Source organism: Zosterops lateralis (genome assembly GCF_965231275.1).
Source record: "Zosterops lateralis genome assembly, chromosome: 3".
Classification (NCBI taxonomy): Eukaryota; Metazoa; Chordata; class Aves; order Passeriformes; family Zosteropidae; genus Zosterops; species Zosterops lateralis.
The window spans coordinates 16,791,814-16,819,505 of NC_139764.1; the positions used below are offsets into that span (position 1 = coordinate 16,791,814).

At 43.4% G+C, this 27,692-nt stretch overlaps 2 protein-coding genes across 4 annotated transcripts; one reads left to right on the forward strand and one right to left on the reverse strand.

Annotated features, from left to right (window-relative positions):
• Positions 1–1,916: 1,916 nt before the first annotated feature.
• PACC1 (proton activated chloride channel 1) lies at positions 1,917–20,381 on the reverse strand. 3 transcript variants are annotated; one of them, XM_083857832.1, is made up of 8 exons: positions 20,271–20,381; positions 16,566–16,662; positions 14,780–14,989; positions 12,604–12,758; positions 11,623–11,765; positions 6,326–6,470; positions 3,284–3,388; positions 1,917–2,615 (listed from the first exon to the last, which is right to left on the reverse strand). In XM_083857832.1, the coding sequence occupies exons 1-8, from the start codon at positions 20,304–20,306 to the stop codon at positions 2,454–2,456; spliced, it is 1,053 nt and encodes a 350-aa protein (XP_083713958.1). In that variant the 5' UTR covers positions 20,307–20,381; the 3' UTR covers positions 1,917–2,453. The 3 variants fall into 3 exon arrangements, with proteins under 3 accessions (XP_083713958.1, XP_083713959.1, XP_083713957.1); XM_083857833.1 differs by having other exon boundaries at positions 1,919–2,615; positions 16,566–16,725; positions 20,271–20,372; XM_083857831.1 differs by lacking the exon at positions 20,271–20,381 and adding an exon at positions 19,364–19,477 and having other exon boundaries at positions 1,919–2,615.
• A 1,459-nt stretch (positions 20,382–21,840) lies between these two features.
• Positions 21,841–26,616, forward strand: NENF (neudesin neurotrophic factor). Its single transcript, XM_083856357.1, has 4 exons — positions 21,841–22,178; positions 23,279–23,339; positions 24,158–24,261; positions 24,922–26,616. Exons 1-4 carry the CDS (start codon positions 21,993–21,995, stop codon positions 25,096–25,098), a joined length of 528 nt encoding a protein of 175 aa, XP_083712483.1. The 5' UTR covers positions 21,841–21,992; the 3' UTR covers positions 25,099–26,616.
• Positions 26,617–27,692: the final 1,076 nt, after the last annotated feature.

Below are 27,692 nucleotides of genomic sequence, written 5' to 3' on the forward strand. Positions count from 1 at the left end.
TTTAGTGCTGTACCTCACATCTTTGTGTTTCTGAAGACCAGGAAAATTAGAAGGGCTGTTACAAACAGCTGTTTTTAACTGAATGGCTTTTCACTGAGTGGCAAAAGTGGGGAAGTTCCCACTACACTGTTTGAGTCAATTGTATTACACTTTTTGTTGCTTCATTTTTGTCTCCAAGTCTTACTACAGAGGGTATGGGAGTAGCATTGCCTGAAGGGAGAGGCACAGCTCACCTTGGTTTAGTGCTTTAGTGACATTTTGCCCTTAAAGTTCCCGGTGTGTGACAAACTTTCAGTTCAGCTGTCGTAGAGCCGAAATGAAAATAACTTACACAAATGTTGGGGAGCCCAACACCTTGCAAGGGTTCAAGGAATAAATCACTGGCATTTGGAATTGTTACAAGTTTTTCCCAAGTTCCAAACAGAGACATCAGGCTTGAGTAATAGAAAACACAGGAGCTGAAAGATACCCTTCTAAATTGTGCAACACTTGCTGTCAGTATCGCTCCTATAAATAGGTCTGTAAAAGAAAGGTTTCTTGGCTGGGATCACTGGCCTGCTCTTGTAACATTTCCTTATAAAACAAAACATCTTGACAGCTGAGATGTAGTGACTGAAGTACACTGCTGTGGGAGTTTATTGAGGGGAAAAAATAGTACATACTGCAAAAAGGAGTTTATCCTTTATTTAACTATGCTTTTCTACTCACCCCACAGCTGCAGCTACGTTGTCTCGTTGTCTACCAACTTACCTTCTCTGACATCATTAGCAAAAAAAAAAAAAAAAAAAAAAAAAAAAAAAAGGCAGTAGGATCCCTCAGAACCAGTTCCAATTGTTTCTGAATTTTGTTTGTTTGTTGTAAAATCCAAGAAATAGCTGCTGTAATATTTGTTCAAGGAACAGGTGCTCCTTTGGCAGTGAGGCATCAAGAAAGCAGTTATCATAGCACAGACTGGTAGGTAGCAAAGTCAGTGGGGGTTTTCTTGATGTGGAAGGGTTAAGTGTGGAGGATTTTATCCATCCCCCACTCCCTGCCTGGTTTCTGTCCTGCTCCCCATCACCCAGGGCTGGAGTAGCTCTTTTTGCTTCAACCATGCAGTGTTTGGCCTTTGCTGGTCTTGTCCAGTGTAATCTCATTCCCTTGCTGTGCACTAGGCTGAGCTGTTCAGGAACCATCACTCTGAGATACTGAAGATAAAATGGGGACTGGACACCACCTTTCTCCCATACAAACATTTTTGTCCCCTGATTAAACATTTTCCCCCAAACAGCCACTGCTATTTTGTTAATCCTGCTACAGTGAGTTCTTGCTCCCCTGTTTAAGGCTGTGTCTGGTCACTGCAGTGCCTTAATTTGCTCTGGAAGCCAGCTGAAAGTAGGAAATTTTGTCCCAAGACTTCCTCAGATGCCAAAAACAAGAACGAAAGGTGAGGGAGTACTTTTGATACACTTAGTCCTCTGAGTACTCTGCTAGAGGAGGAAGGAAGAAGCAAACTATGAGTTGGCATCCTTGCAGCAAAGTTTAAGAGCAAACACAGAGTGGTGCCCTGCTCCCTGTAGACTCCACACATTCAAGTCAGGCATCTCAACTAACAAGGGACTTATAAGGAAGAAAAAGACACCAGCACCCCAGCACAGCTGGTGAGCAGGCATTCCCCATAGAACAGAGAATCACAGTTCCATGCCCTGCTGATGGGAGACTATTTTTTACTTCCTTACGAATGACTGCCAGAAAGAGGGGTAAACAACAGCCTGAGACAGACTCTGAGATCAACCACCAGCTCAGCCTCCCAGGTTGTCCTATTGCTTGAGTTTCCTTTGAGGTGGACTTATCAGTGGTTTTCACCTTATCCTCATGCCGTAACACTCCTGCTCCTGTAAAGCTCCTTCCGAACCTGAGAGCAGGTAGTTTCAAAGAAAGCACACAATAGATTACTTGAAGTATTTTTTTAATATTAAAGTCATTGTACTTTGATTTAAAGATGACATATAATAGAATTCCAGTGTATTTTGTTTTAAAACATACTTTGCAGAAGAGAGGCCAGGATGTTTTCAGAGTACTTTACCTTCCCCTAAGCACCATCAAGGCAGTGACTGTGCTACAGGAGCAGCTCACAGCTGATGCAGAAACTAAAGGGTCTGTTGGAGAAACATTCAAACAGTCCACTTTTTCACAATTGACTACAGTGATGATTTTCTGAACATTAGTGAGTTCCTTCCTTCCCCCCTGGTTCCCCCATACACTGAGGTAAACTTGTTAAACGTGGGCTAGAAAAGCGTGAGTTTGTTAGGCCTGTCCTAGAATTAGCTCCTTCTGCAGTTCCAAGGCTGTTCCTCCAGCCAGCATCTCTCTGGAAGAAAACATACCTGGTTTTCAGCTTTACTGCTGATTGCAGTTTATTCCAGTTATTTTCTATCCCTCCTGCTATGAACAGTTAAAAGGCAGTCTTAGTCTCAGCTTATGTGGTTCGTTACTTGACGAGTCCTCTTCAGATGCCTTCTTCGGATTTTGATCATCCACTTAACACTTAACTTGGCAAAGTCTGCTGCCTTAAACAGGGCCAGAAAAATACCACAAAGGAGAGCAATCATGTTCCAGGGATTTGCTGTGATAATCTGAAAAAGAAGACAAGTATTAGTCCCCTCATCTGATTCCACATAGGTAGAGAGGAGTGAGAGGTGTGGGAAAGGCCAAGGAGGCGCCTGGGTCCTGCTGGACCAAGTCCTGTCCCACAACAGTCTGCATTCACACTCTGGTTTTGGGCAAGAAAACACCAATGCTGTAGACTTTGCTGCTGCTGGACCTTGGTTGTCGGGTAAATACAGTACCACATTTTATTCTAATGAATTTATTCTGGTAATGGATAAATACACCAGGCTATTTTTATTATTCTTATTTCAGCCTAACTTTCTTGTCAATTACTACAAAAAATCCATTAAATCAGATTACCCAAGCAGACTTATTTAAGGAAAAAGTTCAGCCCTGACCTGAAGCTGCCCTTTGCTAGAACACAGGGGGAGAGGTGCTTTTCTTAGCTACATGTACCTCGAGCTGCAAGCAGAATGATGAGAGTCACCAGCCTAAGGAAAAGCATCAGATGGTCCTGACCTCCACACCGAATGCATTACTGGACATAAGGAAGGGCCTACACTGAAATTTCAGAAGTATCCTCACTCTTCTCTGCATTTCTTCTTGGAGTGAGGTAACAGAGGCAAGTGCATGTACACACAAACCACGAGCATGCAGAGTCAGTGATTCAAGAAGGGACTAGCAGGTTACTCACGTCCTGAACAGTCTGTATGAAAGGATCTTTCCATTCAAACACCACAAAGAACAGCTGGTCACTCCTTGGTTTAGTTCTCTGGTCAATGTAGTTAACCACACTGGTCTGAGGAGAGGGAAAGAAAAGTGCAGGTTACTTTCTTCAGTGGTACAATGAGTCCCTTGTGCAACAGAAAAGGCCTGTGAGAAGGTGAAAATACCAGACTATTTAGGGACTTCCAGCACAGCCTTTCTCCACCTAGAACAATGGGCTCCCAAAATATGGCAAGGGCAGTTTCCTCCCTCTGTCTCATCTTCATATTATTTTCCTATTTCTCACTCAGTAAGTATCACACTACAATACCATTTCTACATCTCCTCTCAAGAGGGAACAATTAATTTCCAAAATTCATTTACTTGCAGTAATACAACATTGGGAAAGTTCTCATGAATGAAAGTTAAATTAGTTTTATTTGCCAGAGAACCACACAACGGTGACAAGAGGATTCCTTCTTCTTGAAAAATGGGTTGTAGAATAAACTAGAACGTTCCTGCAAGTGCAGAATGAACACAGAAGGAAAGAAGCTCAGGTGTTAACAAATCCATCCCAGTACTGCCCATTAACTAGGTCACCACTTGAAACTAATGCTGCCCAGCAGAGAGCTGTAACACAATTCCAACAGGGAACTGGGTTAGGACACCAGACTATGTTACAGCCACATGAAGCCAGAGTCTCAAGAACCACAACCACAAAAATATTAAGACATCAGGCCCCAGGAAAACACTTGTACTGTACCAGCTGCCCCCAGCCTAGGGGGGAACTACATGGGGTTTGTACACAGACAGTAACCAACAGTTTGAGCTGCCCCCTGCTCCAAGGAGACAACACAAACTGCCCAAGAGCCACACAGTGACCTCAGGAAAAAACAGTGGGGAAGAACTTCTCCCTTCTCCAAACCTCAAAGGGGTGTTCACATCTTGGTGTGTGCAGAGGGGAGTACTGCTGCTTGTCCTGTGTAATTCTGTACTGGAAGCAATGAATCCAGCAGCACTGTGACTTTGTATCAGGGTTGCGACATGAAGATGAGACAGATGATGGAAGAACAGGCCTTTTCCATGTTTTGTGCACCCAGTCTTCCAGGCAGAGGATGGCTGGGTTGGAAGTCTCTAAGCAGACTGCGCTTTATCTCCTTACAAGCCTTCCCATTGTAGGAGGGATGACCTGCCACAAAAGCCTCTAATCGACCATGGTGCAGCTTCTTTACAAATACCTCAGGGCTTCTCTCAGTCTTCTCCACAGTCCCAGCCCTGAACAGATTTGAGGCTGCAGAGAAGTAGAAGCAGGAGCTGGAACACTGTTCATGGCCACTCAGAGCATATGGACCTTCCCCACCTCCTGGTTTCTGGTCAAACACCTTTGCTGCAGACTTGTCCCACACTTCCACAGCTCATTTCCTTATTGCAGGGTACCAGCACCCCACCCACATTGATCCAAGAAAACTGCACACCGGGAAACAAACAGCACACAGGGCTGAACCAAGGTAGTGGGAAAGGAAGAAAATACAAATGAATGACTGCTGGGCTAGTTAGCAAAGTGAGTGATTGTTCTGTTTGACCTAGTATTTGTATCCATCTTTCCTGTATGTCAGGTCCCAGGTTTGGATTTGAAAGGCTAATGGACTTCTTGGTGCAATTTGAGCAGATGGTGTACTGTCAAACAAAGCAAGTGCAATTTATGTCTGAGCTGTTTCAATTTCTACTGTATTATTGATAGGGATCTCATTCCTGTTTCCTAGGGTTTATTAAAAACAAACAAACAAACCCTCAAAACAAACAGAAAACCCAAATCAGCAACAGTATTCATTTACTCAGATGAACTAAATAGATGTTTATGGTCACAAAAAGATCTTTTTTTTCTGAATTTCAGCCAGCCTTTTGTTTCCACTTTGAGACACGTTAGACTTGGGCACACAAAGGAGGACTTTCAAAAATCCTATACTTGGTAAGCACCAAATGGCAAATGATACAGAGCTGTAGGTTCTGAAGGACAGACAGCTGCTGTCAGTGCTTACATGGCAGCAGCAGACTGATGCCTGCTTTCCTCTCCTCCAAATCAAGGCATTACTTTGGGACTTGTATGACTCTGGGATTTGCCTCCTGTGCTTCTCTAGTGGAGTAGGAGTGTACCCCCCTCACAGTCACAGATCTGCTCATCCCTTAAGACTGTTCCATGTAACACCTAACTGTGAGAACTAAAAATAGAACCGAAGGTTCTTCATTTTGCTCCTCCCAGAACAGTCTTCCCAAGAGTACCAAGAGAAAGTATAGTCTCTGAAAGAGACACCCTCTGAAAAAGACAGCTCTTAAAATCCTCATTTCTCACCAATGATAAGATACTTCCTTTCCAACAACACTGGAAGCAAAACAAAACACAATTATTTCCCTGTGCATAAATATGAACAGAACAGGAATGAAAGTCAAGCTCGTTTCCTCTCTAGATAAGTTTACATCTTCCACCTGCATATTTTCTAGTTGTAAATGATGCAAAAAGTGAAGCTACTCCATGTTTCTAAGGACACTCAACAGCCAAAAATTCCAAACCCAAACAAAAAGCAGACATGAGAATGCTACAAAGGATACAAGGCTTACATTTACCTCTTCATCCTAACATCAGTGGCAACCTAAACAATACCTCCTTCCAACAATAGCAGTTATTTAGACAATTCCTTTGTCAATTGTTCTCCTACCACTGTAGGTAGCTGTGTTAATATTTCTGTGTCAGTCTCTTGGGACCCTCACCTCAGACTACAGTGTCATAACCCATCTGAGGCCTGGATTTCTGGCCTCCCTGTTAGATGTTTTCCTGAGCTGTGCCACGAGGCCATACCAACAGCTGAACACACAAAGGCATTTACACTTCTACAGAATCCCTCCTTGCTGAGAAACAGTGTGAGCAACTAGAGCCAAAACCTCTCAGTGCAAAGTGGCATCATGGATGCAATGAAACAAAACCCAAAGTCCCAAAACATTATGAGTACTTCTATTTTTTTTTTTTTTTTGTTACCTCTTGTTTGAATTCAACAGTCTCACTACCATCTTCTTCTTTTGTTTTGACCAAGGACATCTTGACCCAAGTTCGGAAGCCTGCGGAAAACTTCCAGCTGGAGTAGGAACTTTCACAGTCCTTCATGAATTTTGCTTTTTCTGAACTAAAGGAAAAAAGAGCATCACTTTATTGACCAAACCAAGAGCACTGTAGGCAGGAGAAGGTCAGACCTACAGGCACTTCAAACTATGTCCACAATTCCTTTCATTTTCCACCTGCTAAATGCAACGTATCAAACACTGCATGTAGTGATGGTTTTGTTAATGGTAGCACTTCACTGGTGCATCCTTAACTGCAGAGTACTTACCTGGTACTCTACAGCCCTGGAGTTCTGCCTGCCTGTAGGAGTTTAGCTCTGCTCATCTGTCACCTCTGGGACAGAAAGGAGCAGAGCCAGGACCTCAGGAAATGACTCATCACCAAGTGAAGAAGCAAGAGACAGCAGGAAGAGCCTAGAGGAAGGACAGGGTGCTTCACCTCATTTCTGGTTGCCAAATAAACCACTTGCAATGCAGACATGTTTAAAATGCCTCGAAATTTACATTCAGGATACTCCTATAATTTTGGAAACACTGTAGCTTTGGTGTAAGGCTCCCACCTGCAATAACAGGGCTGTTTTCCCAATGTGCAATCACAGATATTTGCAGCCCCCAGAACATCAAGATTGATTGCTTTGTGTGTTTTGGTTGCGGTTTTGTTTTTTAATACTGTGACTGTAAATCTTTAAAGCTTCCAACATCCCTCATGCTGCAAGCAGTAAAGAGGTAGCTTTAAGGCATATCTGGTCTCCATCTCTTCTCTACCAGCTGCACAGGACATAGTGAATTGACCATGCTATTTACTTGGAGCTCCTCAGTACTATGATTTTAGCCATTTTCATGTCACCCCTATGAAATAAGCCCAGCCCTGCAGCAGCTTTTCCAATAAGGTTTCATTTGAGAAGAAGGGGGGTAAACCACTGTGAGAAGTCATGAATCATTAAAGGCTATTTTTACTAAGATAGATTTCAGGTTGCAGAGATATGCCAGGGTATGTTGGTCCTTAAAAGCAGAGAGAGGGTTTTGATCCAGACTAAATCCATCTACCTAGGAGAAGGGAAAGAGTGTTCTTTGCTTTTAAGGCAGAGGGTGTGCATGACTTGGTCTTTTAGGAGATGAAGATGTTTTGGTCTTTCAGGAGAAAGATGCAAAGAAGTAAAGAAGAAAAGCAGAGGTGAAGAAGCAAGCTCTTATCCCAGAACAGGCCAATCAGGAAGATTTGTCCAGCACTGACTGGACCTGCAGTTTTCCTGTCTTTTTTTTTTTCTTAGTTTTTAAACTCAGGGCTTCTTTTCTTTCTACAAAGCAAGGTGCCTTGTCTACAAGGACCAAAAGGACTGCACTGATATAAATATCACATTGATGGCTACTCTGTACCACCATCACCTGCTCAGGCTTAATAGATGAATACACACATGTCCATGGGAGGGCAAAACCCAGCAAAGTCATTCTTTCAAGTCAGGGCTTCAGGCAACGGACTCAAACACAGAATTCCACTGAGCACATGGCACAGAAAAGAGAAGGATTTCTAGAAAGAAAAACTTTGCTACCCATCAAGACAGATGCTGTTCCCAGGGTGTTCCAGGAAGTTAGGAATATCTTTATTTTGACATGAGCTGCTTGTTTAGTGACCCCAACAGGATGGCATCTCTCTACCTCCCACAGGAAAGACACGGGCAGGGCCTAAGGACAAAGCCCACAGCCTGCCTGCTCCTCAGAGCATTAATTAATCAAACACAGGAACACCTAATCCAACAACTGCTTCCCTCCTCGGGATGTGGGCAGAGGAGTAGCTGAGGGGACAGCACAGGGGAGCACCAGAGTGCTTTGCCACTCAAGAGGAACATACATAATTAGCACTCTGCCAGCCAGTCATATGCCTAATGGCTGGCTAAATACAGCATCCTAGAAAAGCTTTCCAAGCCAACATGGAAAAGTGAGGCAGGAAGTTATGACACAGAGCTGCTGAATGCTACAGCCACAACTGCCTTGGTAGGCAGACAGCAGCAGTATGCTTTGCCTTCGACAGTAATTGCAGGCTTGAAAAAGAAGGATTAATAATATCTTAGGAGAAGCTGGGGAGAAGTGATCTGAGAGGCATCTCCATAATCCAGACCACTGCCACAGAGTGAGGGGAAAAAAAGGGGGGTGGACAGGAGGAGCACAGCAGAGAAGCACAAGCTTTGCACAAATTATAGCAGAGGGCAAATAACACAGCTTTAAAACCACACACGACCAAGTGAAAACTAGACAGGAAAGGGATTTTAAGCTAAAGAGTTCTCCAGGCAGTTTCTTTTAATTCTCTCTTCACACCAAAGACAGACAACCCACACAGGCTACACCTCTTTTTTTTTTGTTGCTGTTTGGGTTGTTTGGTTGGGGTTTTTTTCCTTTCTCTTTTTTTTTGATCTGTGGGACTCACTAACCCATTTCTGGACTGGGCTGTAGTGCTGCAGTGGATCCTTCTAACACTGGTCTGTGGACCACCCCAGGAGAGCCAGAGAAGTTTAGGACATCCCACCAGCAGATTCCAATGCAACAGCAAGAGCCAAAGCCACTGATGGTTCAAACCCAGTCTGTGTTTATTGCTTTTGTGTTTCCCTAGAGCAGGAAACCCTCAAACAGTCCCAAACAAAGGTTGGTGTGGTACCAGAAGTCTCAACCCTTGTATGTTTTATTTCTCTGCATGCAGCAATCCAGATCAGAGGCATGAACATGGAGCTCTGTTTAGACCCTTAAATAATCTCTGATCTGTTCACACTGGTATCCATCCTTTCACAGGACCATAAGTTATTTGACATGCTACACTAACAATAGTTCTGTCAGGAGTATTCTCAGAGGATTTTCTTCTAAACCCCATGTATTATCCTAATGATAGCTCAGGAGAGGAACTTGTATTTTTAGCCACACATTTTGGGTAATTTGCAAGGGTTTCATTATTTCCCTCCCTCCCTTCAATTAATACGGTACAGACAGCAGCTGCCACTACCTTAAAAAAAAAAAGAAAAAGAAGCCAGCAGCATCTCCCTCCAGCTCAGAGGCCAACAACAGCACACAGTGCAGCAGTGTTCTGGGAGGACCAGAACAAAACCAGTGAGCAGTGCCAGTTTCATGGAGTCTGATCCAATTTTAACAGAAGAGCTGCACAGAATAAAGCCCTTGACAGAAACAAATGGACCTTGCTCAAGTCCTCAGCACTTACTACACCACAGAAAATCTCTTAAAGGTACAAGTCTTTAGATGCCTTTTTTTAATTGCTTGTGGCACCTCTGATAACACTGTACTGAACTGCTTGATGCATTTTTACTCTGGGCTCTCATAACCAGTGAGACATTTTGTGAGGAAAAATAGTTAACAGAGGGCAGTAATAGAAGTTTTCAGAGGCTGTATGGAAGGACACACAGCAGTTTCTACAGATATCTTAATCCAGACTTCCCATCAGCTAAATTTAGCATCTGCTGATGAACAAGAAACCATTCCTATTTTCTCTTCTGCTGGAAGCTGGACAGAATGAGTGCTCTGCACACACACAGTGCAGTTTCACATGCACTTTTCATAGTCAGGAGAAATGTAAACTCCCAACCTGCCCTGAGCCCAGCCAGTTCATGCCAGGACAGCAAACACAGCACTGAGAAAGACAAGCCACACCATTTGTATCAACTTTTGGAGGATGCTGCAAAAAAGACACCACTTGCCTCTTGCCCACAGCTGGTTCCTTTCCTGTATTCCATCTAGACATGCAGATCATTTACCACTGAGGCCTTCTTCCCCTTGCCAATGTTACCATCTACCTGGGTTAGTTCAGAACTAGTTTTAACTCCCATTCCTACTACCCCAAGCAAGCACAAAGGATGCATCCCCAAACATCCCCATTTCCCATGTGGCTTCCAAGGCCTGAGGATGCAGACTGAGCTGTTCATCCTGCCCTGAGCCAGGTGCAGCACCAGGGGTGATCTCAGGCAGTGCTTGTGTCTGGCAGCACAGAAAGAGCCAAGCACTGGCTGCAATTGGTCACACTGTAAGCATTTCTAACCAAAGCACAAGCCAGGAAACCAGAAAAAAACAACATAAAGAACAAGGAGCACCTTCTACACCACTACTCTTAACTGCTATTCTTTCACCTGAAAATATCAATGCCTAAAATACACAGAACATCAGCACTTATGAGGTGTTTCAGTAAAGTTACAGAAAATAGTTAAAGACTTGGGATGTCCTCACTGAAGTAGAAATGCTTTGTAAAAGGCAAATCCAGCTAACTGGTCTTTGGCCACCCAGAGGTATTGTGTCTGAACACTTCCAGTCTTTGATCCATTTAAAAAGCATCAGTATGACCATGTCCAAGCCTCTTGAGAAGGTCTTGCTACAATAAAATCTGTTCTCTTCCCTCCCTCACTTAATTTTGTTCTGCATAGATCCTTTATCTCCTGTCCCTGTTTCACTAGGCAGCCATTATCTAATTAAGGGTTTCTATCAGGTGTCACTATGACTGATTTCTTGACTAACTTTTAATCTGGATTTCAGAGAGAAGAACAGAACTTGAATTTAAATTAAAGCAGAAATTAAACCGTTAAATATGAAATTTATTCTCAAAAGGTGGAAAAAAGAGTGGGCCTTTCAAGAAAGACAGGATTAATTCCATTCTTGTTAAAATTAGAAGGTTGATTAGATTCTCCAATGATACCAATGTCAAACCAATACAAAGCAATTTTGAAAACCCCATATATGAATTTACATCATTCTGCAGAGTCTTAAATAGAGCCAGAAATACAAAGAAACAGAGTTAATCTTTCAATGAAATCACAACATCACAATCTAGGGATCTGACCTTTACAGTAATTGCTTTAAAAACCCCCAAATGGTACAGAAATATTTGTGTTCTTGGTGCACTTCCTGACACACTACCCAGGACAGCACACTTCCTGATCACCCCCAGCAGCAGACAGCAGGAAGCCAGCACAAACTCCAAGCTTTTAGAAAGTGCGGCAACAAATGGTTTAAGCATAGTCGAAGAACAGTTTTTGTCACTGAAAAAGCCCTCAATACATTTTTTAAAGGTCAGATTAGTAAACAAAGACATGAAAGAGCACCAACATAGTCCAAACATTTTAAAAAAATCATAAAAGCCTCCTTGATTTTTTACTGAAAAAGCCCTGCTTTCACAAGTAATTGTGACAGCAAGTTCAATGCAGCCACAGGCTCGTCCCCCCCTTTACATACCTGCTGACAAACTCTTGGAAAGAAGAAAACAGCAGGTAGTCAATGGCACTAAAATCTTGGTCTGTTTCATTCAAATGGAACTGCAAAAACACCAGTTCCCTTTTCTTCACATCACGAGGGCCTTGAACAACCAAAGCATACTTCTGTAAGCAAACAGAGATGGTGAGAGGAGCAAAGGAATCCTCATTTCCTGTTCATTAATTTGCCATCTGGCACTAATACTCTGTAGAAATCTAATACACACAAAGAGTTTCTTGGCTGCTACTAAGTACACATCTATTAAAACACCTAACAAGAATGCCAGTTGAATCCCTCCTTTTAGTTTAAAAAGGATGTCTTTACATTAAGATTCGGTGTTTAAATATTAATATTTAAGTATTAAATATGGTCATTTGTGGGTTTTGGATATTTGTTTCTGGAGAAGCAAGCTTCTCTGCACTTCTAAAGGCAACTTAAGGCTGACTATCCCTCAATGTACCCATCTTGCTGGCTCAAAGCATTTCAGTGTAATGAATCACTTGGTGCCCATTTATTATTCTTCCAAGTGTGGCAAACATGGTATGTAATTCCCAGCAGGAATTCATGTATGAATTCCTAGCAAACATAAAAAAAGAGATTAGCTATCCTCCTTTAATGGATACTGATAGTGCTTTCAATCAAAGCTAGATTTACAATATCAAGGAAATTGCTTCCCAGTTCATTTAGAAGAAGAATAAAGTGAGAGTTTCACTGTGAAAAATTACTTATTTTATCCCATTAAGGGTTTTGTGCTGCACACACCCACAGGACAGCTGATCTTCCATAACACATATATACACTGACTGGGGACTTTTACATTTCTGAAAACAAAATGACAGATGGTTTACAAAAAATTCAAACCAGAAGCAAGGAATTTGTTACAGCGCATACTTTTACTTTCCAACAAGATTATGAGCAGAAAACCCACACTGAATAAGCTTTGTTCTATTATATTGTTATTACCATAGTTTGATTAGTAAAAGGATCTGTGTAGTTGATCCTCTGAGTGGTGCATTCAATGTCTCCTGGCTGACCTGGATTTATCAGAGGTGGAATGTGATCGTAGTAATGATGTTTGCAGCTGAGCAGCCGAGCCTTGCCTGGGTACAAGGCAATACCTGTTTGGGGAGAAAAAACATTGGAGAGCACTGATTTCCTTCCTGAGGACATAGATTTTCATTCTGGAATTTAATCCCACGGGATAATGAGCTATCTTTAAGCTACCACAAAGTAATCAAATTAAACCATGCACTTCCACATTTTTTTCTGGAGCAGGACAAAAGCACCAACTGCATCAGGACAGAAGCCCCACAATGCATTGAAAAAAATCAGGGTTCATATTCTATTACAACAATTCAAGGTTCATAGAAGCTACCAAGTTTCCCTAGTCTTCCCACAAGCCAGCAGCTAATCCATCAGTCCCTCTGAACCATAGATGAATCTGTAAAATATGTAAAGGGCCATCAGATGGGACATGTAGTGCTTTAGTTTTCAGATATTAGCATTTAACACATCAAGTGTTAATTGGAAATAATGTACATACCATATATGAAAGATCAAAATCACTGGCTGAGCTAATAGAAGTGAAATGATGCTCTTCAGAACACATCTTCTGTTAACTGAATGTGACATAATAAAATCAAAGCCATCAAACACTCTATCATCCTTTATTATTTCATCACTGGGTAGGGGAGGCAACTGCTCCACCTGGATGGAAGCCCATATATGCCATAAACCTCCTGTTCCAGTCCCACAGCACATTCAAACAACCTTGGCCACCTCAGCTTTGGAAGGCTAGCAAAATACAGGAGCCAAACCTCAAAACCTTTTTACACCACCTATGCCATATTTATTACTGGAAACAAGCTTGCTGGAAGATAACCTAGTCTAACTTTCAAAAAAAGAGTATGATCAATTAGATATAATTAACTCACAACTGAGATGACCTGCCCACCAAAATATAAGATACCAAAGCACTCAGCATATATCAAATGCTTTATTCCTTTCTTCAGAGCTCCATGCTTATAACTTGCCCTCTCATCACTTTAATAGAGCAATAAAATAAAGGACTACATTGATTTAGGTTCTCTGCTCTGCAGGGATCTCTAACAATACTTTTGAATTTAAAAGTATGCTGCTCTGCTTACTTAAAATCTGCTTATTTTCTTCCTGTTGCTGTATGAAATGCTCACATGGGGGAAAAAAAAAAGGGGGAAAAGCTGGAGTTTGCTTGCTCTTACAGTCAGATTCATATGGTCCAAAGATAAGGCACTACTTCCAGAGCTGAGCCTAACTGGCCATAAAGAAAAACAACTACAGTAATATGGCAACATCTCAAAACACCTCTCAGCCACAACTACTGACGTGGGTATTTGGAAAATGTGGTAACACTTCAAACAGAAGTGTTATTGTTAAACTAGAAACTCACTGATGACTGACTGAGCTGCATTTGCTACCATGGCTCTACTTACAAACAGCTACTGGACAATTAAAAAGAATAATAACAACAGAACTCACTATTCAAAAATGCTCCTGTGGAGCAATTCCTCCTGCAAACTGCAACAGTTTCTGCTGCCACACTGCATTTTTATGCCAACATTGTTCCCTGCAGTCACATCACATTTTCATTGCCTACTGACGTAATACCACGTTGTAAACAAGGCAGGGTGGAAGTAGAAAGTGACTTTGTGGTTATTTTGTGGTTGGTTTGAGAAATTCACCTTCTTTACTGTGAATGGCATCTCGTTGCCCAGTGCAGCACTGAGCTCCTGGATACACATCCTATGTATTACTCTGTTTAAATGATACAGCTTGGGGAATATTTCCAGAAGGAATTATCTTTCTCCCCTAAAAGAGGACTTATTCTAGAGTCTGAAAACACTTCTTATCTATTAAATGTTGCATAATTCTCCACAGCTTCTGCCATTCATGTTATTGGCAGAAAACTCCCAAAAGTATCCCATACAATGTTAACATTTCTGGGCAAAGTCAACACTACTTCAGATTAAAAAGTAAGGAAATGAAAGACCCAGGTCAAGGTATGCACTCTGGGGTGAGGAGAATGAACACCAAATATGTAAAACAATCCAAAGAAAACATGAACAAGAACTTAACCCATTTTGCTTGTTACTGCTCTTACCAGGTGCATCATACAAGGACACTTCCTTGTAAGTAACAGACATCACTGGGTGCTTGAGCTTCTCCCTGAAGTCACTGATGGTTTGGTAGACAAGGAACACAGCTACAGCCATGAGCAGCAGATAAATAAACAGGAGAATTACTGAAAAAACATTCTTTAGGCAGGTCTTGCTGAAACGCAAAGAAGGGGTAGTGGTACCCAGTTCACCATCTGGAAGCAAACAGAATATGGACTGAGACTTTGAAACACAGATATTTTTGCTGAATTTTCATTTAAAGATCAATCATGTGAGAGGAAAACAATCCTCAAACTCAGCTGGATTTAAAAAAAAACACAGTTAATTCTTTTTTTGATCAGCCAGGCAGATGCTTCCTTCTCAAGTAAGAGGTGTAATCAGCCTAAAGATTGTGCCTGCCTTTCACATGTCAGAATGTGGCACTCTGCTTAAGGCCAGGAAACAAGGTTTATTTGCAAGGACAACTGAGAAACAAAATTTAAAGTTCACAAGAAAGTTTGTTGATGGTCAATCTTTGCTTCTGGAATAAAACCAAACTCCTTTCCCCCCCTTTCCAGTCTGAAGTGATTCTTAAACACACACCACAGACATCAGTGGAGTGATTTAATATTCTAATGCTCATGCTCAGTTCTGTGCATTGTATCTCCACCGTGGTAGAAGTCATGAGATATTTGTTACCCTCTAGTTCATAATTCCTTGTGCATGGTAAAAACTTCCATAGGATTCTTCCAATTACACTTAGAAAGAGACTGACTCAACTCTCCCAGAGTCTCCTTTCCTTCAAATCTTGTTCTCTTTACATCTTCACAGTAGTCTCACTCACACACAGACACTGCTTTACCCACACTCCTTGCATTTGCCATTTCTTTTGGCAATACAAAAAGAGGTTCCTGTACTCTGGAGTTACAGATCATGTTTTGTTGTGAGCAATATAAAGCTGAACACAAAATTTTACGTTAAAACTCAACATAAGAAAGGAGATAAGCAGCCAAGCTTCCTGCTGACTGTTCTGTGGGCTGTCATTTAACGAGTCAGGCCCTCTCAGGCCATGCCACACGCTGCTCTCCAACTCTGTGGTTTGGTGTTTGTGCCTTGCCACAGCACACATGAGCCTTTTAGTGAACCCTGTTGCACACATAACCACTTACAAATGTCCATGGGCAAGTTACATGCCAGGAGATGGCAGCCAAGGCAGTCAGGACATTAATATGCATAAAACTGCACTGCTGAAACAAATATGCCCTGAGTAGCTGCCAGGCATTTAGGCCACACTCCTTTCAGGCTGGCTAACCTCAGTGCCCACACCTGAGCTGCAATAAGCCCATTTAACACTGCTCTATGCTCTCCAAAAGCAGCCTGAACTGTCAAACTAAGAATCTATTTAAAAGCATCTATTCAATATTGCATCTTGCTCATGTAAAGCTGGCACAGACTCTGCCTGCAACCCACTCCTACTCAGGTGAGACACAACATAAAGGAAGATGACATACTAAGCTATCTCAGAGTCAGATGTGCTGAACCTGTTTTGATTGAGCACAGTTCCTGACAAAGAAATATTCTGCTATCAGTCCTTGGAAAACCTCCTCAGCTTTCCATCAGTACTGATTCACACAAGTGAAATTAGTGAAGTAAGTGAAATAAGTAGTGAAATTAGTGTTTTGTTTACTTTCAGAAGTGCAGTAAAATAACAAAACCAAAACAACCAAAGCCAGGCACAGCAGCAGTTAACAGGCCCTAAAGATCAGTAATTTTGGGGTCAATAGTTCTCACCTGGTAAAATAACAGAGCTGGAATCTTCATGAACTTCCATCCCTCCTTCTCTTTCCTCTGTTGGATTTTCAGATGCTCGCTCCACATCTTCACTCAGCTGTGTAGTTAAAACAGTGGTTCAATTTCCAAACATGCTCTCAACTTGCAATTGTTGGAATTTCTATGGTACAAATAAAAGAGGCTCCAACTAACCAAACACACAAAAAGATGCCCCCAGTCCAAGAGCACCCAACATCTGTTCCACTTGTTCACAAGACAAAAGCCACATTTCTGTAGACTTAGAGCCAAAAATTAAGTGACTTGCATGCTACAAATTTAACCTACTTCTACTTTGCTGCTTCAACAATAACATCACCTTTCAATCCAAGTTCAAAGTAATTATTTCCCCAGCAGCTCCAACACACTTTAACCCCACAATTAGGACAGTGTCCTCTGACAAGCAAGAACTTCATTCTGTCACTGAAGAATATATTTTTAGGCATAAGGAAACACAGCACATACCAAGCAAACAGAGCATTAGCACTTCTTAATAAAGAGGTACAAAAAGCACAAGATACATTTTGACAGGTGTTAAGGCAAGGCACTGAAATACACTCTCAGCCACACAGGTGGCTGGGTCATTATGAGACAACTGTCAAGCATCTCTATATTTTTGGTCCTTATTTGATCTCATTATGCAGATTATTATATATTAGTGGTTATGCAAGTAATTAGTCTTTCAGTGTTTCTGAAACACCAACAGAGACCTGATGTTTTCTTGTTTTGCTATTCAGAGCTCTGGGCTCAAACTGCCAGGCCACTTCTGTCAGAGTCAGAAACTTGTCACATCAGATACACTTCACATGACATTGGGAAGCACTGCAGATTTTGTACTTTGTAAATATAAAGTATCTCTTGCATGTTTTCCAAGTCCTCTTTCATGGTGGGAACTGACACAGAGATGACAACAATGCAAACCAAGGCATGAGCTTGCAGCACATCACATTGGCTTTGTTCTGTTTCAAGGAAAATGGGGGCACAGTTAATGCTGCAGCTGCATTGAATGCTATTAAACACTACACCCCTAAATTAGTCAACACTAACATGCATGTATCCATAAGGGAGTGCTTTTATTTCACCCAACTGTAATTCAGTACTGAAATCATCATTATGCCATTACCAGATCATCATTAGCACCTCTTAGGAAAGAGTCCACTCATTTTACGTCTTCAAAGTCTGACGTAAAGTCTCCATCACCTCCTGCTGTATTTCTGTATTCATTTCCACTACACAAAGCAAGATGAAAGCAGCTACCCACCCAGCTGTTTTTAAATGCTTAGTACATAAATAAAGCATGATTTCCCATAGCATGAGGCAAGAAGTCAACAGGTAACTTGTAGGCTAAAAACTCAGCTCCCGTGCAAGGCTCTTAGCAGTCCAACTGAAGATACCTTTTTCAACTATCACCATAAAATAAGATAAAATTAAAACTCTGCTCCTTTTTGTAGAAACATGGCTCTGTTTCTTTATCTGACCCAAAATAAGCTACTCTGACCCAATAAAAAAGTACTCCCTGAACCTCTTGTATTAGTTACACTAAATCAGCTAAGAAACCAGTTCAAATTATACTTGTGCAAACTGTGGCTACCAGGGCTGATCCAACAAATGTAATGTAAGTCACAAAGTCACTGCAGTTCCTCAGCTGATCCCCACACCTCTCTGATTCCCCAGGTACAGGCACCTCATTGACTGAGGTTATTGGGAGGGTAAGTGAATTCTATTCCTGATGGCAAGGAGATCCCAACGCAAGTTTAAAAAAGAGCAAAATAAGCAACATTTCCTATCCTCTCAAGAGGACCTACAGCAATTTTCTTCAAGCAGAAGAAAAATGATCTTAAAGGTAATTCCCAATCTAAATGATTCTGTGATAAGCTCAGAAAACACAACCTTTCAGCACTCCTTAGAAACAAGCCAAGAAATCCCAAACAATATGCAACTATGTTTTCTTATCTCTGTTCACCATGTTTCACAAGCTTTTCACACAGAAAGCCAGAGAAGGACAGCCAGGCAAGAGTGGTCTACTAACACTGCTTTGGATGCAGTAAGAAGGATGAACTGATGTGCAAGACCTGCTCCTAAAAAAACCTATATTTTACTGCAGATCCTGAACACCTGTGAAGAGGTCACCAAGATCCCAGTGGTGTGCATGGCTCAGCCACTGCATTCTGAGCAGCACACAGCACCCTGACTCTACAAGGCAAGGAGCACAGACCTACAAACCCAACCCCTCACAACACACCCAGCTACGGCCTCCCAGTGCCTGGGAAGCCAGCACAGCATTACTGAAGGACAGCGGATTCCAGTTTGCTCCTGCTCCTCCTCTTAGATTTGGGGATTCTGCCAACAGCAAACCTGGAGCATCCCAACCAGGTTCACCCTCATAGGCCAGCCCTTCCCATGTGGTATTTTTGATAAAAGGGTGAAGCGTGGTGCCAGGCAGAAGGAACACAGATTGCAGGGTGGTTAAGCTTACAGTAGGATGCAGAGACAGGACAGGATGTCAAGGGCAGGAAGGGCATGAAACAGACCTCAGCATTCCTCTGGGGTCAGCACATGACAGCCCAGGGAGAAACAACCGCAGGAACCCGCCCATGTCTCAGCAGCTCTTTTTCAGTCCTGCACACAGAAAAGCACTGGACAAAAAGAAGCTCAGAAAAGGCAACTCCAGCCATTTGAGCATCCCTGCCAGGGGCAGAAGCAACAAAGACTGCTGCAGGTGCCAGAGAAGGAATGGACACACAGGTGCTGCACTTACACACACAGATATGGAGCAGTATCAGCGGTGGCTGATGCTTAAGGTGGAAACATACCATGTATCATCCATGTCCACCCTTCAGGCATTAATGCAGCTTCATTAACTCTCTCAAGTCCCTCCCCTAGGTACAAGCACACAAGTCAATCCCATCTTGATAGTCATGGGCTAAAACCTCCCTACTGGATAAAAGTCCCCTAAATAAAAGGAGAACTTGTTCACACAGGCCTTTGCTGATCCGCTGATTCATCACCTTCCAATGCCTTCTAGCCTGGCAAGAAAACCAGAAGCTGAAACTAAACAGACAGTACCACACTAAACTATAATGCATTAAACCCGAGCCTTAAACTGCCCGTCACGTGTAGAGGAAGGAAAATATCTACGTTCCTTTTCTCTGCAAGATACAAACAAAAGTGCTCTGCTGTAACTCTCTACCGCTGCTGAACTTGGCACAAACTGCTTGTGTGTCTACCAGGAGAGATAGGAAGGAGCAAGGGAGCCGGGCTGCTGAGCCCGTACATTGATATGCAAACCAGGCGCCGCCTGGGGCTTTTGGCGGCGCGATAAAGCGTCCTTCAGTTTGGGATGCGGGAGCTCTGCTGCCCACGGGCTTCTCACACCCGACAGACCATCCTTGTCACCAAGCCCCGGCTGCAGAGTCCAGCTGTATCCACCTCACACGCCTGACAAGAGCACAACAGCTGCTGCCCCCTATTTTAACCACGTTCAAAGGTAGAACACAGACCTGTGCGCGCCCGATCCGCCCGGGTTCCTGCAGGGCGCGGCTGCCGCCAAAGCCGCGGGGACAGTCCCGGGTGTCCCGGGTGTCCCCGCTGGCCGAGCGGCGAGCCCCGGCCCGGGCACAGCGCCCGGCGAGCCCCCAGCCCAGCCCAGCCCCGCCCGGCCCCCCGTACCTCCTGGTAGGATGCGGACAGCTCTGGCTTTGGCATAGCATCGGCGGGAGCGGCGCCGCGGGGCCGAGCAGAGCCCGCCGGCTCCGCACGGGGCGGGGCACCACGGGCAGGGCCGAACCGAACCGAGCCGAGCCGGGCCAGACCGAACCGGGCCGAGGCGCCCCGCCCGGGCAGGGCCACGCAGGCGCCGGCGGGACCCCCGAGCCGCCCGGGCCGGCCCTTCCCTTCCCTTCCCTTCCCTTCCCGTCGTGCCCGCCCCTTGCCGGGGCTGCCGGGAGCAGTAGTCCGGGCACGGCTGCTCGGCACACGGGAAATGGGCTGGGGGAGATTTGTAGGAACAGCTCTCCCTCCTGATGGGCAGAGGAGACTTTTCTGCACCACAACGCGCGCTCTGCTAACACAGGCATGGGCCAGCCTTGGAAAGCCGGCTCCCCCCAAGCCGCACAAAATATTGCCCTTTTAATTTTTTTTTTTTTAATTTTTATTTTCTTTTACTCGAGACACCGGCAGGCCAGGCGCGCTTGACCCGCAGACAGAGCTCCTGCAGGACTCCTGGGGTGACCCACGGCACTGCAGGAAAATAAACGCCAAAACCACCAAAGGGCTCATTCACCAGCCACAAATTGTGGCCACAATTTTTTTTTTTTTTTTTTTCTCCTTCCCCAGCGTGGAAGTAATTGTTACTGTTTCGTCATCAAGAAAAAGCATGTGCAGCTTTTTTTTTTTTTTTTTTTTTTTTTTTGCATTGAGATGCAGCAGTGTGAGGGAGTCCCTGCTGTGGAGGTCATTTCCCTCTGCCCAAGGCCCACATCTACTGAGTTAATAACCAAGACTTGAAGTCCTTTGACAAGAACAATCCTGTTATACATCTGAATTACAGCACTGTGGTCAGGAGGAGTGGATGCTGCAGGATCAAACATCCAGGCTTTAAATCCTTCAGACCCTCACTTGTCACTGCAGTGAGGGGTTTGATATATGTATCTGAACCCTAAAAAGTTTCTAATTTTCTTAATTCTATATAGAATTAAAAACATCAAACTTATTCTTCTGCCAGTCCAGAATGTTCCCCCATATTTATAGCACAGGGAAAACATGTAATCTGAAAATTTCCTATTTATTCTCTCCATTCTTAGGCTAAAAAAGTCTGAGTGTTTTAAGTCACAAAGATGAAGCCTGCGCTGATATTTGTGAATAAACATTGAAAACAGCTAGCAGAGAAACTTCAAGAGGGGAAGAAGGAGGAAAATTGATAAATCTTTTATTATTAGGCGTCTATTATGGTGCCACCACGTCCACCTCTAAACCACGTCCATAGTGCTACATCCGTGTTTCTTTTAAATACCTCCAGCAATGGTGACTCCTCGATGGTGACTCCCCTGCTTCCCTGGTAGCCCGTCCCAGTGCCTGACAACCCTTTTTGTGGAGTTTTCCCCCATATCCAACCTAAACCTCGCCGGCACAGCCCGAGGCGGTTTCCCCTGTCGCTGGTCACCCGTGAGGAGCGGCGGCGGGCCCGCCTTGGCTGCGGCCCTTTCCAGGCCGTGGGGCGGGACAAGCTCCCCGCAGAGCCTCCTTTTCCCCAGGCTGAGCCCCCTCATTCCCCTCAGCGCTGTGCGAGCCTTGGCGGCTGTTCCTAAGGGCTCCGAAGGGTTCCTTTAACTCCAGTCCCACCCCATTCCCTGCCGGGCCGGGCCGGGCCGGGGGCGGTGCGCGCTCCGCGCCATGGCGGGCTCTGCGGCCCGGGCCCGGCTCCCTCTGCCCGGCCTGCTGCTGCCCCTGCTGCTCCTGCTGCTCCTCCTGCCGCCTCCCGCCGCCTGCGCCGAGCCCCAGCTGCGCTTCAGGCCGCCGGCCGAGGCCCCCGTGCGGCTCTTCACCGAGCCCGAGCTGGCCAGATACGACGGGCACCAGGTAGGGCCGGGCCGGGCCCGCACAGCCCCGGCGGCGCCGCCTGCCCCGGGCTCGGTGCCCTGCAGGCGCCGCGGGGCCCGGGGTTGTCGTGCTGGGCTGCTGGGCTGCCCCGCCATCCCTCCTGCCCGGCCTTCTGGGCGTCTCTTGCTTCTCTCGGGCAGCAGTTTGTGGGGGGGTTGGCAGGCAGAGGTGTGTGCCCGGCCTGTGCCCCGCGCTCCGGCCGCCGCTGCCGGGGCTGGTCAGGGCACAGCCCCATAACCGGTGCCCTGTGCTCATTGTACTCGCCCCTGCTCGGCAAGGGCTCCTGCCAGAGAGCTCCACACTGCCCTGAGCTGCAGCCAGAGTTAATTTTCTCTCAGTAATTCATTAAACCATATACTTAGACTTTTAAAAAACAAACAAACAAACAACCCACAACAAGATTATCAAAATGAACAAGACAGTTTTAACTTAGGAGGGTTTAGCTTCCTGTGACTCAGAGGCCTCAGCAGGACTCCAGACTCAAAACGGAGTCCTGCGTTAATACACATCTGCTTCTCTTTTCAAACACTTGCTGTCTGACCTTCTCAGGGTCTTCTCCAGGTACTTTGAAGAGACCAGCCAATGTCTGACTAAAATTACATCTTATGTATGAAACACAAAGCAGAAGCGCTGGCTTATTAAGTGAAACAGATGCCAGCAGATTAGATTTACATGTGTTTATGTATTTACCTTTGTTTCTTAATCGAATAATGCTGTTGGCCACACACCCTTTTATTTTGGGCAATATCCATCTGCATTAGGCATAGAAAGATGCAGCTGATGATCTTCAAGCAGACCAGTGTGCAGACAAGAGGTGACTTGCAAAAGGGACACGTATTCTATGGTTGTTTAGATTAAAAATATTCTCTCATTGCTTATGGTTGAATCCTCAAAGAATATTAGGGGCAGTTTAAAGCACAAGCAAGAAGTGTCAATGTGGGAATGTGTATGGTGGTATAACAAGAGTAAATGTACAAATAAGAATTTGTGTCCTGAGAGCATGTGGATTTCACAGCTAAAACTAACTGCTTTTTGCCTGTGCTCAAGTGCTGAGGATGTGTTGATGGCTTTCCCTCCAGGAAGGACAGCCCATCTACCTGGCAGTGAAGGGAGTAGTGTTTGATGTCACCTCTGGAAAAGGTCAGTGTGCTTCTCCTTTGCTCTCTACTTTGCTTTCATGTTATTATTCAGACATTTGTTTTTAAATATTCCCAGTGCATTGGAAGCCTGCAGATCAATTGCAACAAAAAGATACACTTTTTCCTCTTCTAAGAAACCTGATTTTCCTCCTCTGACAGCTCCCCTACTAAGGTTTGTCTAGACCTTACACTGGTCTGAGATCACAACATGCAGCCAGACAAGCCAGTGCTGTCCAGGTAGCTTGGGCACTGCTGATGAAAACTGGGAGACACTTCTCAGATCCCTGAGTCCAGATGTGGGGTCAAGCCACATGGAAGCTACAGCTTTTATTTTATTGCCCTGGGTACAAGAGCTGAGCAGATCAAAGCTAACGTGGATGTGCCCCCAGTACAATATCAACACTGCTGCAACTCCTTCTTTTCCCTCTGTGCTGGTGTCCACACCCCGTGCTGTTTGTACCTTCCCTGAGAACTACAAATGTTTTAATTTGAACTCCTTTAATTTGGGTTGGCTGATCATCAAATCTTAAATTACACCAGGCTTCCAAATTCTGCAGTCTACAGATGTCTCGTGAGAATGCAAAGCACAACTCCCTAAATAATAGGTAAATTTTAAGAATGCAGTATAGGAAGTTCAACAGCTGTATAATCCCAAAAAGTAGGAAATCCAAAGTCAGTTCTGGGAAGAAGAGTCATACACTTGAGTTGTTGCTCTCAGTTCAGTGACATTCAGTTCACAGGCTGGTAGAGGCTGAACATACCCTGTACATTGTCAGATCACCACTGGATTTTATTTATTTTTTTTTTTTAATCTGACAGAATTTTATGGAAAAGGAGCCCCATACAATGCTTTGGCTGGAAAAGACTCAACAAGAGGAGTTGCAAAGATGTCTCTGGATCCAGCAGATCTTACACATGACACAGTAAGAAAATGGGTCATTGGTTTAATTCCACTTTGCAAATTTTTATTATTATGCAAAATGATGAGTCTTTACTCATCACTTTAAATTGTATTTATATAAGTTGATTCACATATTTAAAATCAAAATGCATTAGTTCTCTTTAGATACATAAAATACATTTACTGGTCATGAAAGGTGCTAACAGCCTTCAAGAGGAAAGTTTTTCATTTGTGGAATCAATACAACTTCTGTAAGCATGTAAAAGGGAAATCACCTGCTGTTCAAAAAGATGCTCACAAAGACAGTAAATCACTTTCTTTGTCAATTGGTTTGGTGTATCCTGACCTGGCAGGGAATGCTGGCTCTGGTGGTGGGCTGTTGCTTGTTTGACCTGAATACCTTAAAGTTTTGTCAAGGCTGAATTTGAATGGAAAGAATACAATTACAGGCTGTACTATCAATTTTGTCCCTCATGCTCTGCAGTGCAAACCCAAAAGCTGACCTTAAGGTTTACAGTATTCATTTAAAAAAACCCCAAAAAACCAAAACAACAACAACCACCACGACAACAACAAAAAACAAAAAACCAAAACAAAACAAAAAACCAACCACCAAAAAGCATGTAAATATCTCTATTTTTATTTCTTTGAGACAGGACCTTGATTTCCCTGTTTCCTTTAGACAGGACTCACAGAGGAGGAACTGAAGTCCCTGGATGACATCTTCAATAATGTTTACAAAGCCAAATATCCAATTGTTGGCTACACTTCTCGGCGAATTCTGAATGAGGATGGCAGTCCCAATCTGGACTTTAAACCTGAAGATCAGCCACATTTCAGCATTAAGGATGAGTTTTGAGGAACATTTTTGTGCCTAGAGAATGCCTGGGGAGAGGCACAGCAGAATATTAAATTAATTCCCTGTGTTGTGGAGTTCATTACTACAATTAGCTATCATGAGTCAGTTCTCTGCTCAGAAAATATGTGTGTGTGCACACACATAGCATAGAGGAAACAAACAGATCTGTAGTAGTGTCATCCACCTGGGCTGTTTGCTGGGAATTACAGGAATTATTTAACCTGCAAGTTCTTTTTGCCAGGATTTCTCTGTTAAGAAGTGTATAATGTAAAATTACATTCCTTATAAGAGAGAAAAAGGCTTTTAATAATTGAAATATGACTGGTCTTTTTGTAAATCCCAAGTTGTTTCCCACTCCTTGGAAAAGTGTAGATGAATTATTTGGACAAGCTAACATCAGTTCTCTGTGCTTCATATGACTGTAGGTATCACGAGTGCAGACAGGTGCAATAGAGGCTTACATTTTAAAAAGCATTATGGGGTTTAATATTTGATGGCTTTGAGAATACTGGATATAAAGCCACTCAGTCTCCGCAAATGCAGTTACTGTGGAGTGTTTCTGCAAAGCCTACAGCTGTAAACCAAGAAAAATAAATCTTTTTTCCCCCCATGAGGATTACTGTGACATTTTAAATAAGACTATTATATTAGGTTTGGATAAATGACACTTTACTTTTTAAAAATAATTATCAAAGATGCCATCTATATTAGATTATGATGATTTCCTTCTACCTTCCTTCAATCTTTCTCTGACAAAAAGAGGAAGTCATAGCCCACCGTTTGCCAAATACTCTTACAGCACAAGTTTATTATAGCAGTTTAGTGTCCTGTGAATGTTGTTAGCATTTTTATATTAACAATCTCAGCTCTCATTTTTTATGTCTCTTAGTTTTTCTTTGTTCTTACCCTGGCTTCATCAGTGCTGTTTTAATCAAGTGTGCAGTGCCATGTTCCTCTTCCTCTTAACCTGATACAGAACTGCAGATCCTGCAGGGTGAAAGCAGACCCCCTTTATGGCATTTCCCTGACAGTCTTTCAGCAACAAGAGAACCGTAAAAGCCTGAGCCATAAAAATTGCTGCTAACCCCTGACTTTCACTAACTTAAGTAGAATGTGAATTGTCCCATGTGTGGATTTATCTGTCACTGTCACCATTTTGATTGATATGGGAAAAACTAAGGAGCTTCTCCCAATTCTGTATTAATAATACAGACATAACAAAAATAGGATTCTGTATTATTGTTCTATTTCTTAAGCATTTTGGTAATTTTCTATGAAGGGAAGATTTTATTAGATGATTCTCCACCTTCTAGTTTGCAGGGGACAGCTGCCTGACAGTTGAATAACTAGAAAACCTGTTTCTGTGTATTTGCCCATTCTTTCACAGTGTTACAGATTTTATTCTAGATTTGTTTTGTGTCTCACCATTAGACGACTTCATTTGCAGGAGGGACCCCATGGGCCCCCCCACTGTTGGATGGTGCTCTCAGAAAAAATAAATCAGCATCTAAGAAATTACTATTGCTTCAGATAATTATTTTTTGTTATTACTGTTTATTATTATTACTGCTGACCTTTTGATTAGAGACCAACAGCAGCTGGGAGTTTGCTCCTTGATGATACGCGTTGTCTGTGTGGGAATGCATGTGGGTTTGGTGGTTATGGTGGTTGGTTGTTTGCCAACATTTCACAAATAATTTTTCAGTGCCTACTAGTTTTTTGCTTCCTGATGGGGCAGCTTCAGTAGTTGTGCTGCTGTGATTACTTTAGAAATCCTTGCTTCATCTGGGATCACGATATCCAGCTGCATTTCAAAAAAGAATTCCCTTGTAGGCTCAATTGCAGCTCATCCCCACTGAGTGTTCGTGTTCTCTCCCTGCTTTTCCTGTTCTCCCTATGAAATCACCTTCGCTGATGTCAAAGCAGGTAACTCAGCTTCTGCTTGTACTAAATTTCAGGTTCTTTTCAGTGAGGAAGTGCTCCTGTTGCACCAGGAAATGGTGATATAAAACCTCTGCTTGATCCTCACAAATCCAGCCTGCTCTCCCCTTGTCTGAGGGAGATGCTTTAGTCCTTCTTTTCTGTTATTAAAGACAAGGTTATCACAACTGAGTGCACTTAGAGTACAAAAAATTTTCTTTTTGGTTTTATTTCCATTTGGAAACAAAGGTTTCACATTTAATCACTTCCTAGGCTATTTCACTTGGGGTTCCCACTCAACAGAAGTGTTACAACAATGAGGCTTTAAGTGGATACATCCTTAACACGTTTTCACTGACTGCTTTTTAAAAATGCAGTCAGAGTACCACAGTATTTCTTTTAGTATTAATTCAACAACACTATTTTATGTCTAAGGTTGTTTTACTTGCCAATGGCCTGAAATTTATTTTGCTTAAAAGCAAACTGTCTGCTATGGCTTCTTTGTTCAGGCAGCTGCATTTCCCTGATGTCTGTATTATTCCAGTAAAACAGGTGCCCTCATGATCTATAAACTGCACTCAAAACAAGCAAGCTGTGCAGAGCCCTGCTGTAGCCCTCCTACTCCACACCTCTTTTGGAGAGTCTAGAATTTCTTTTTAATTTGCTTGCTGCCT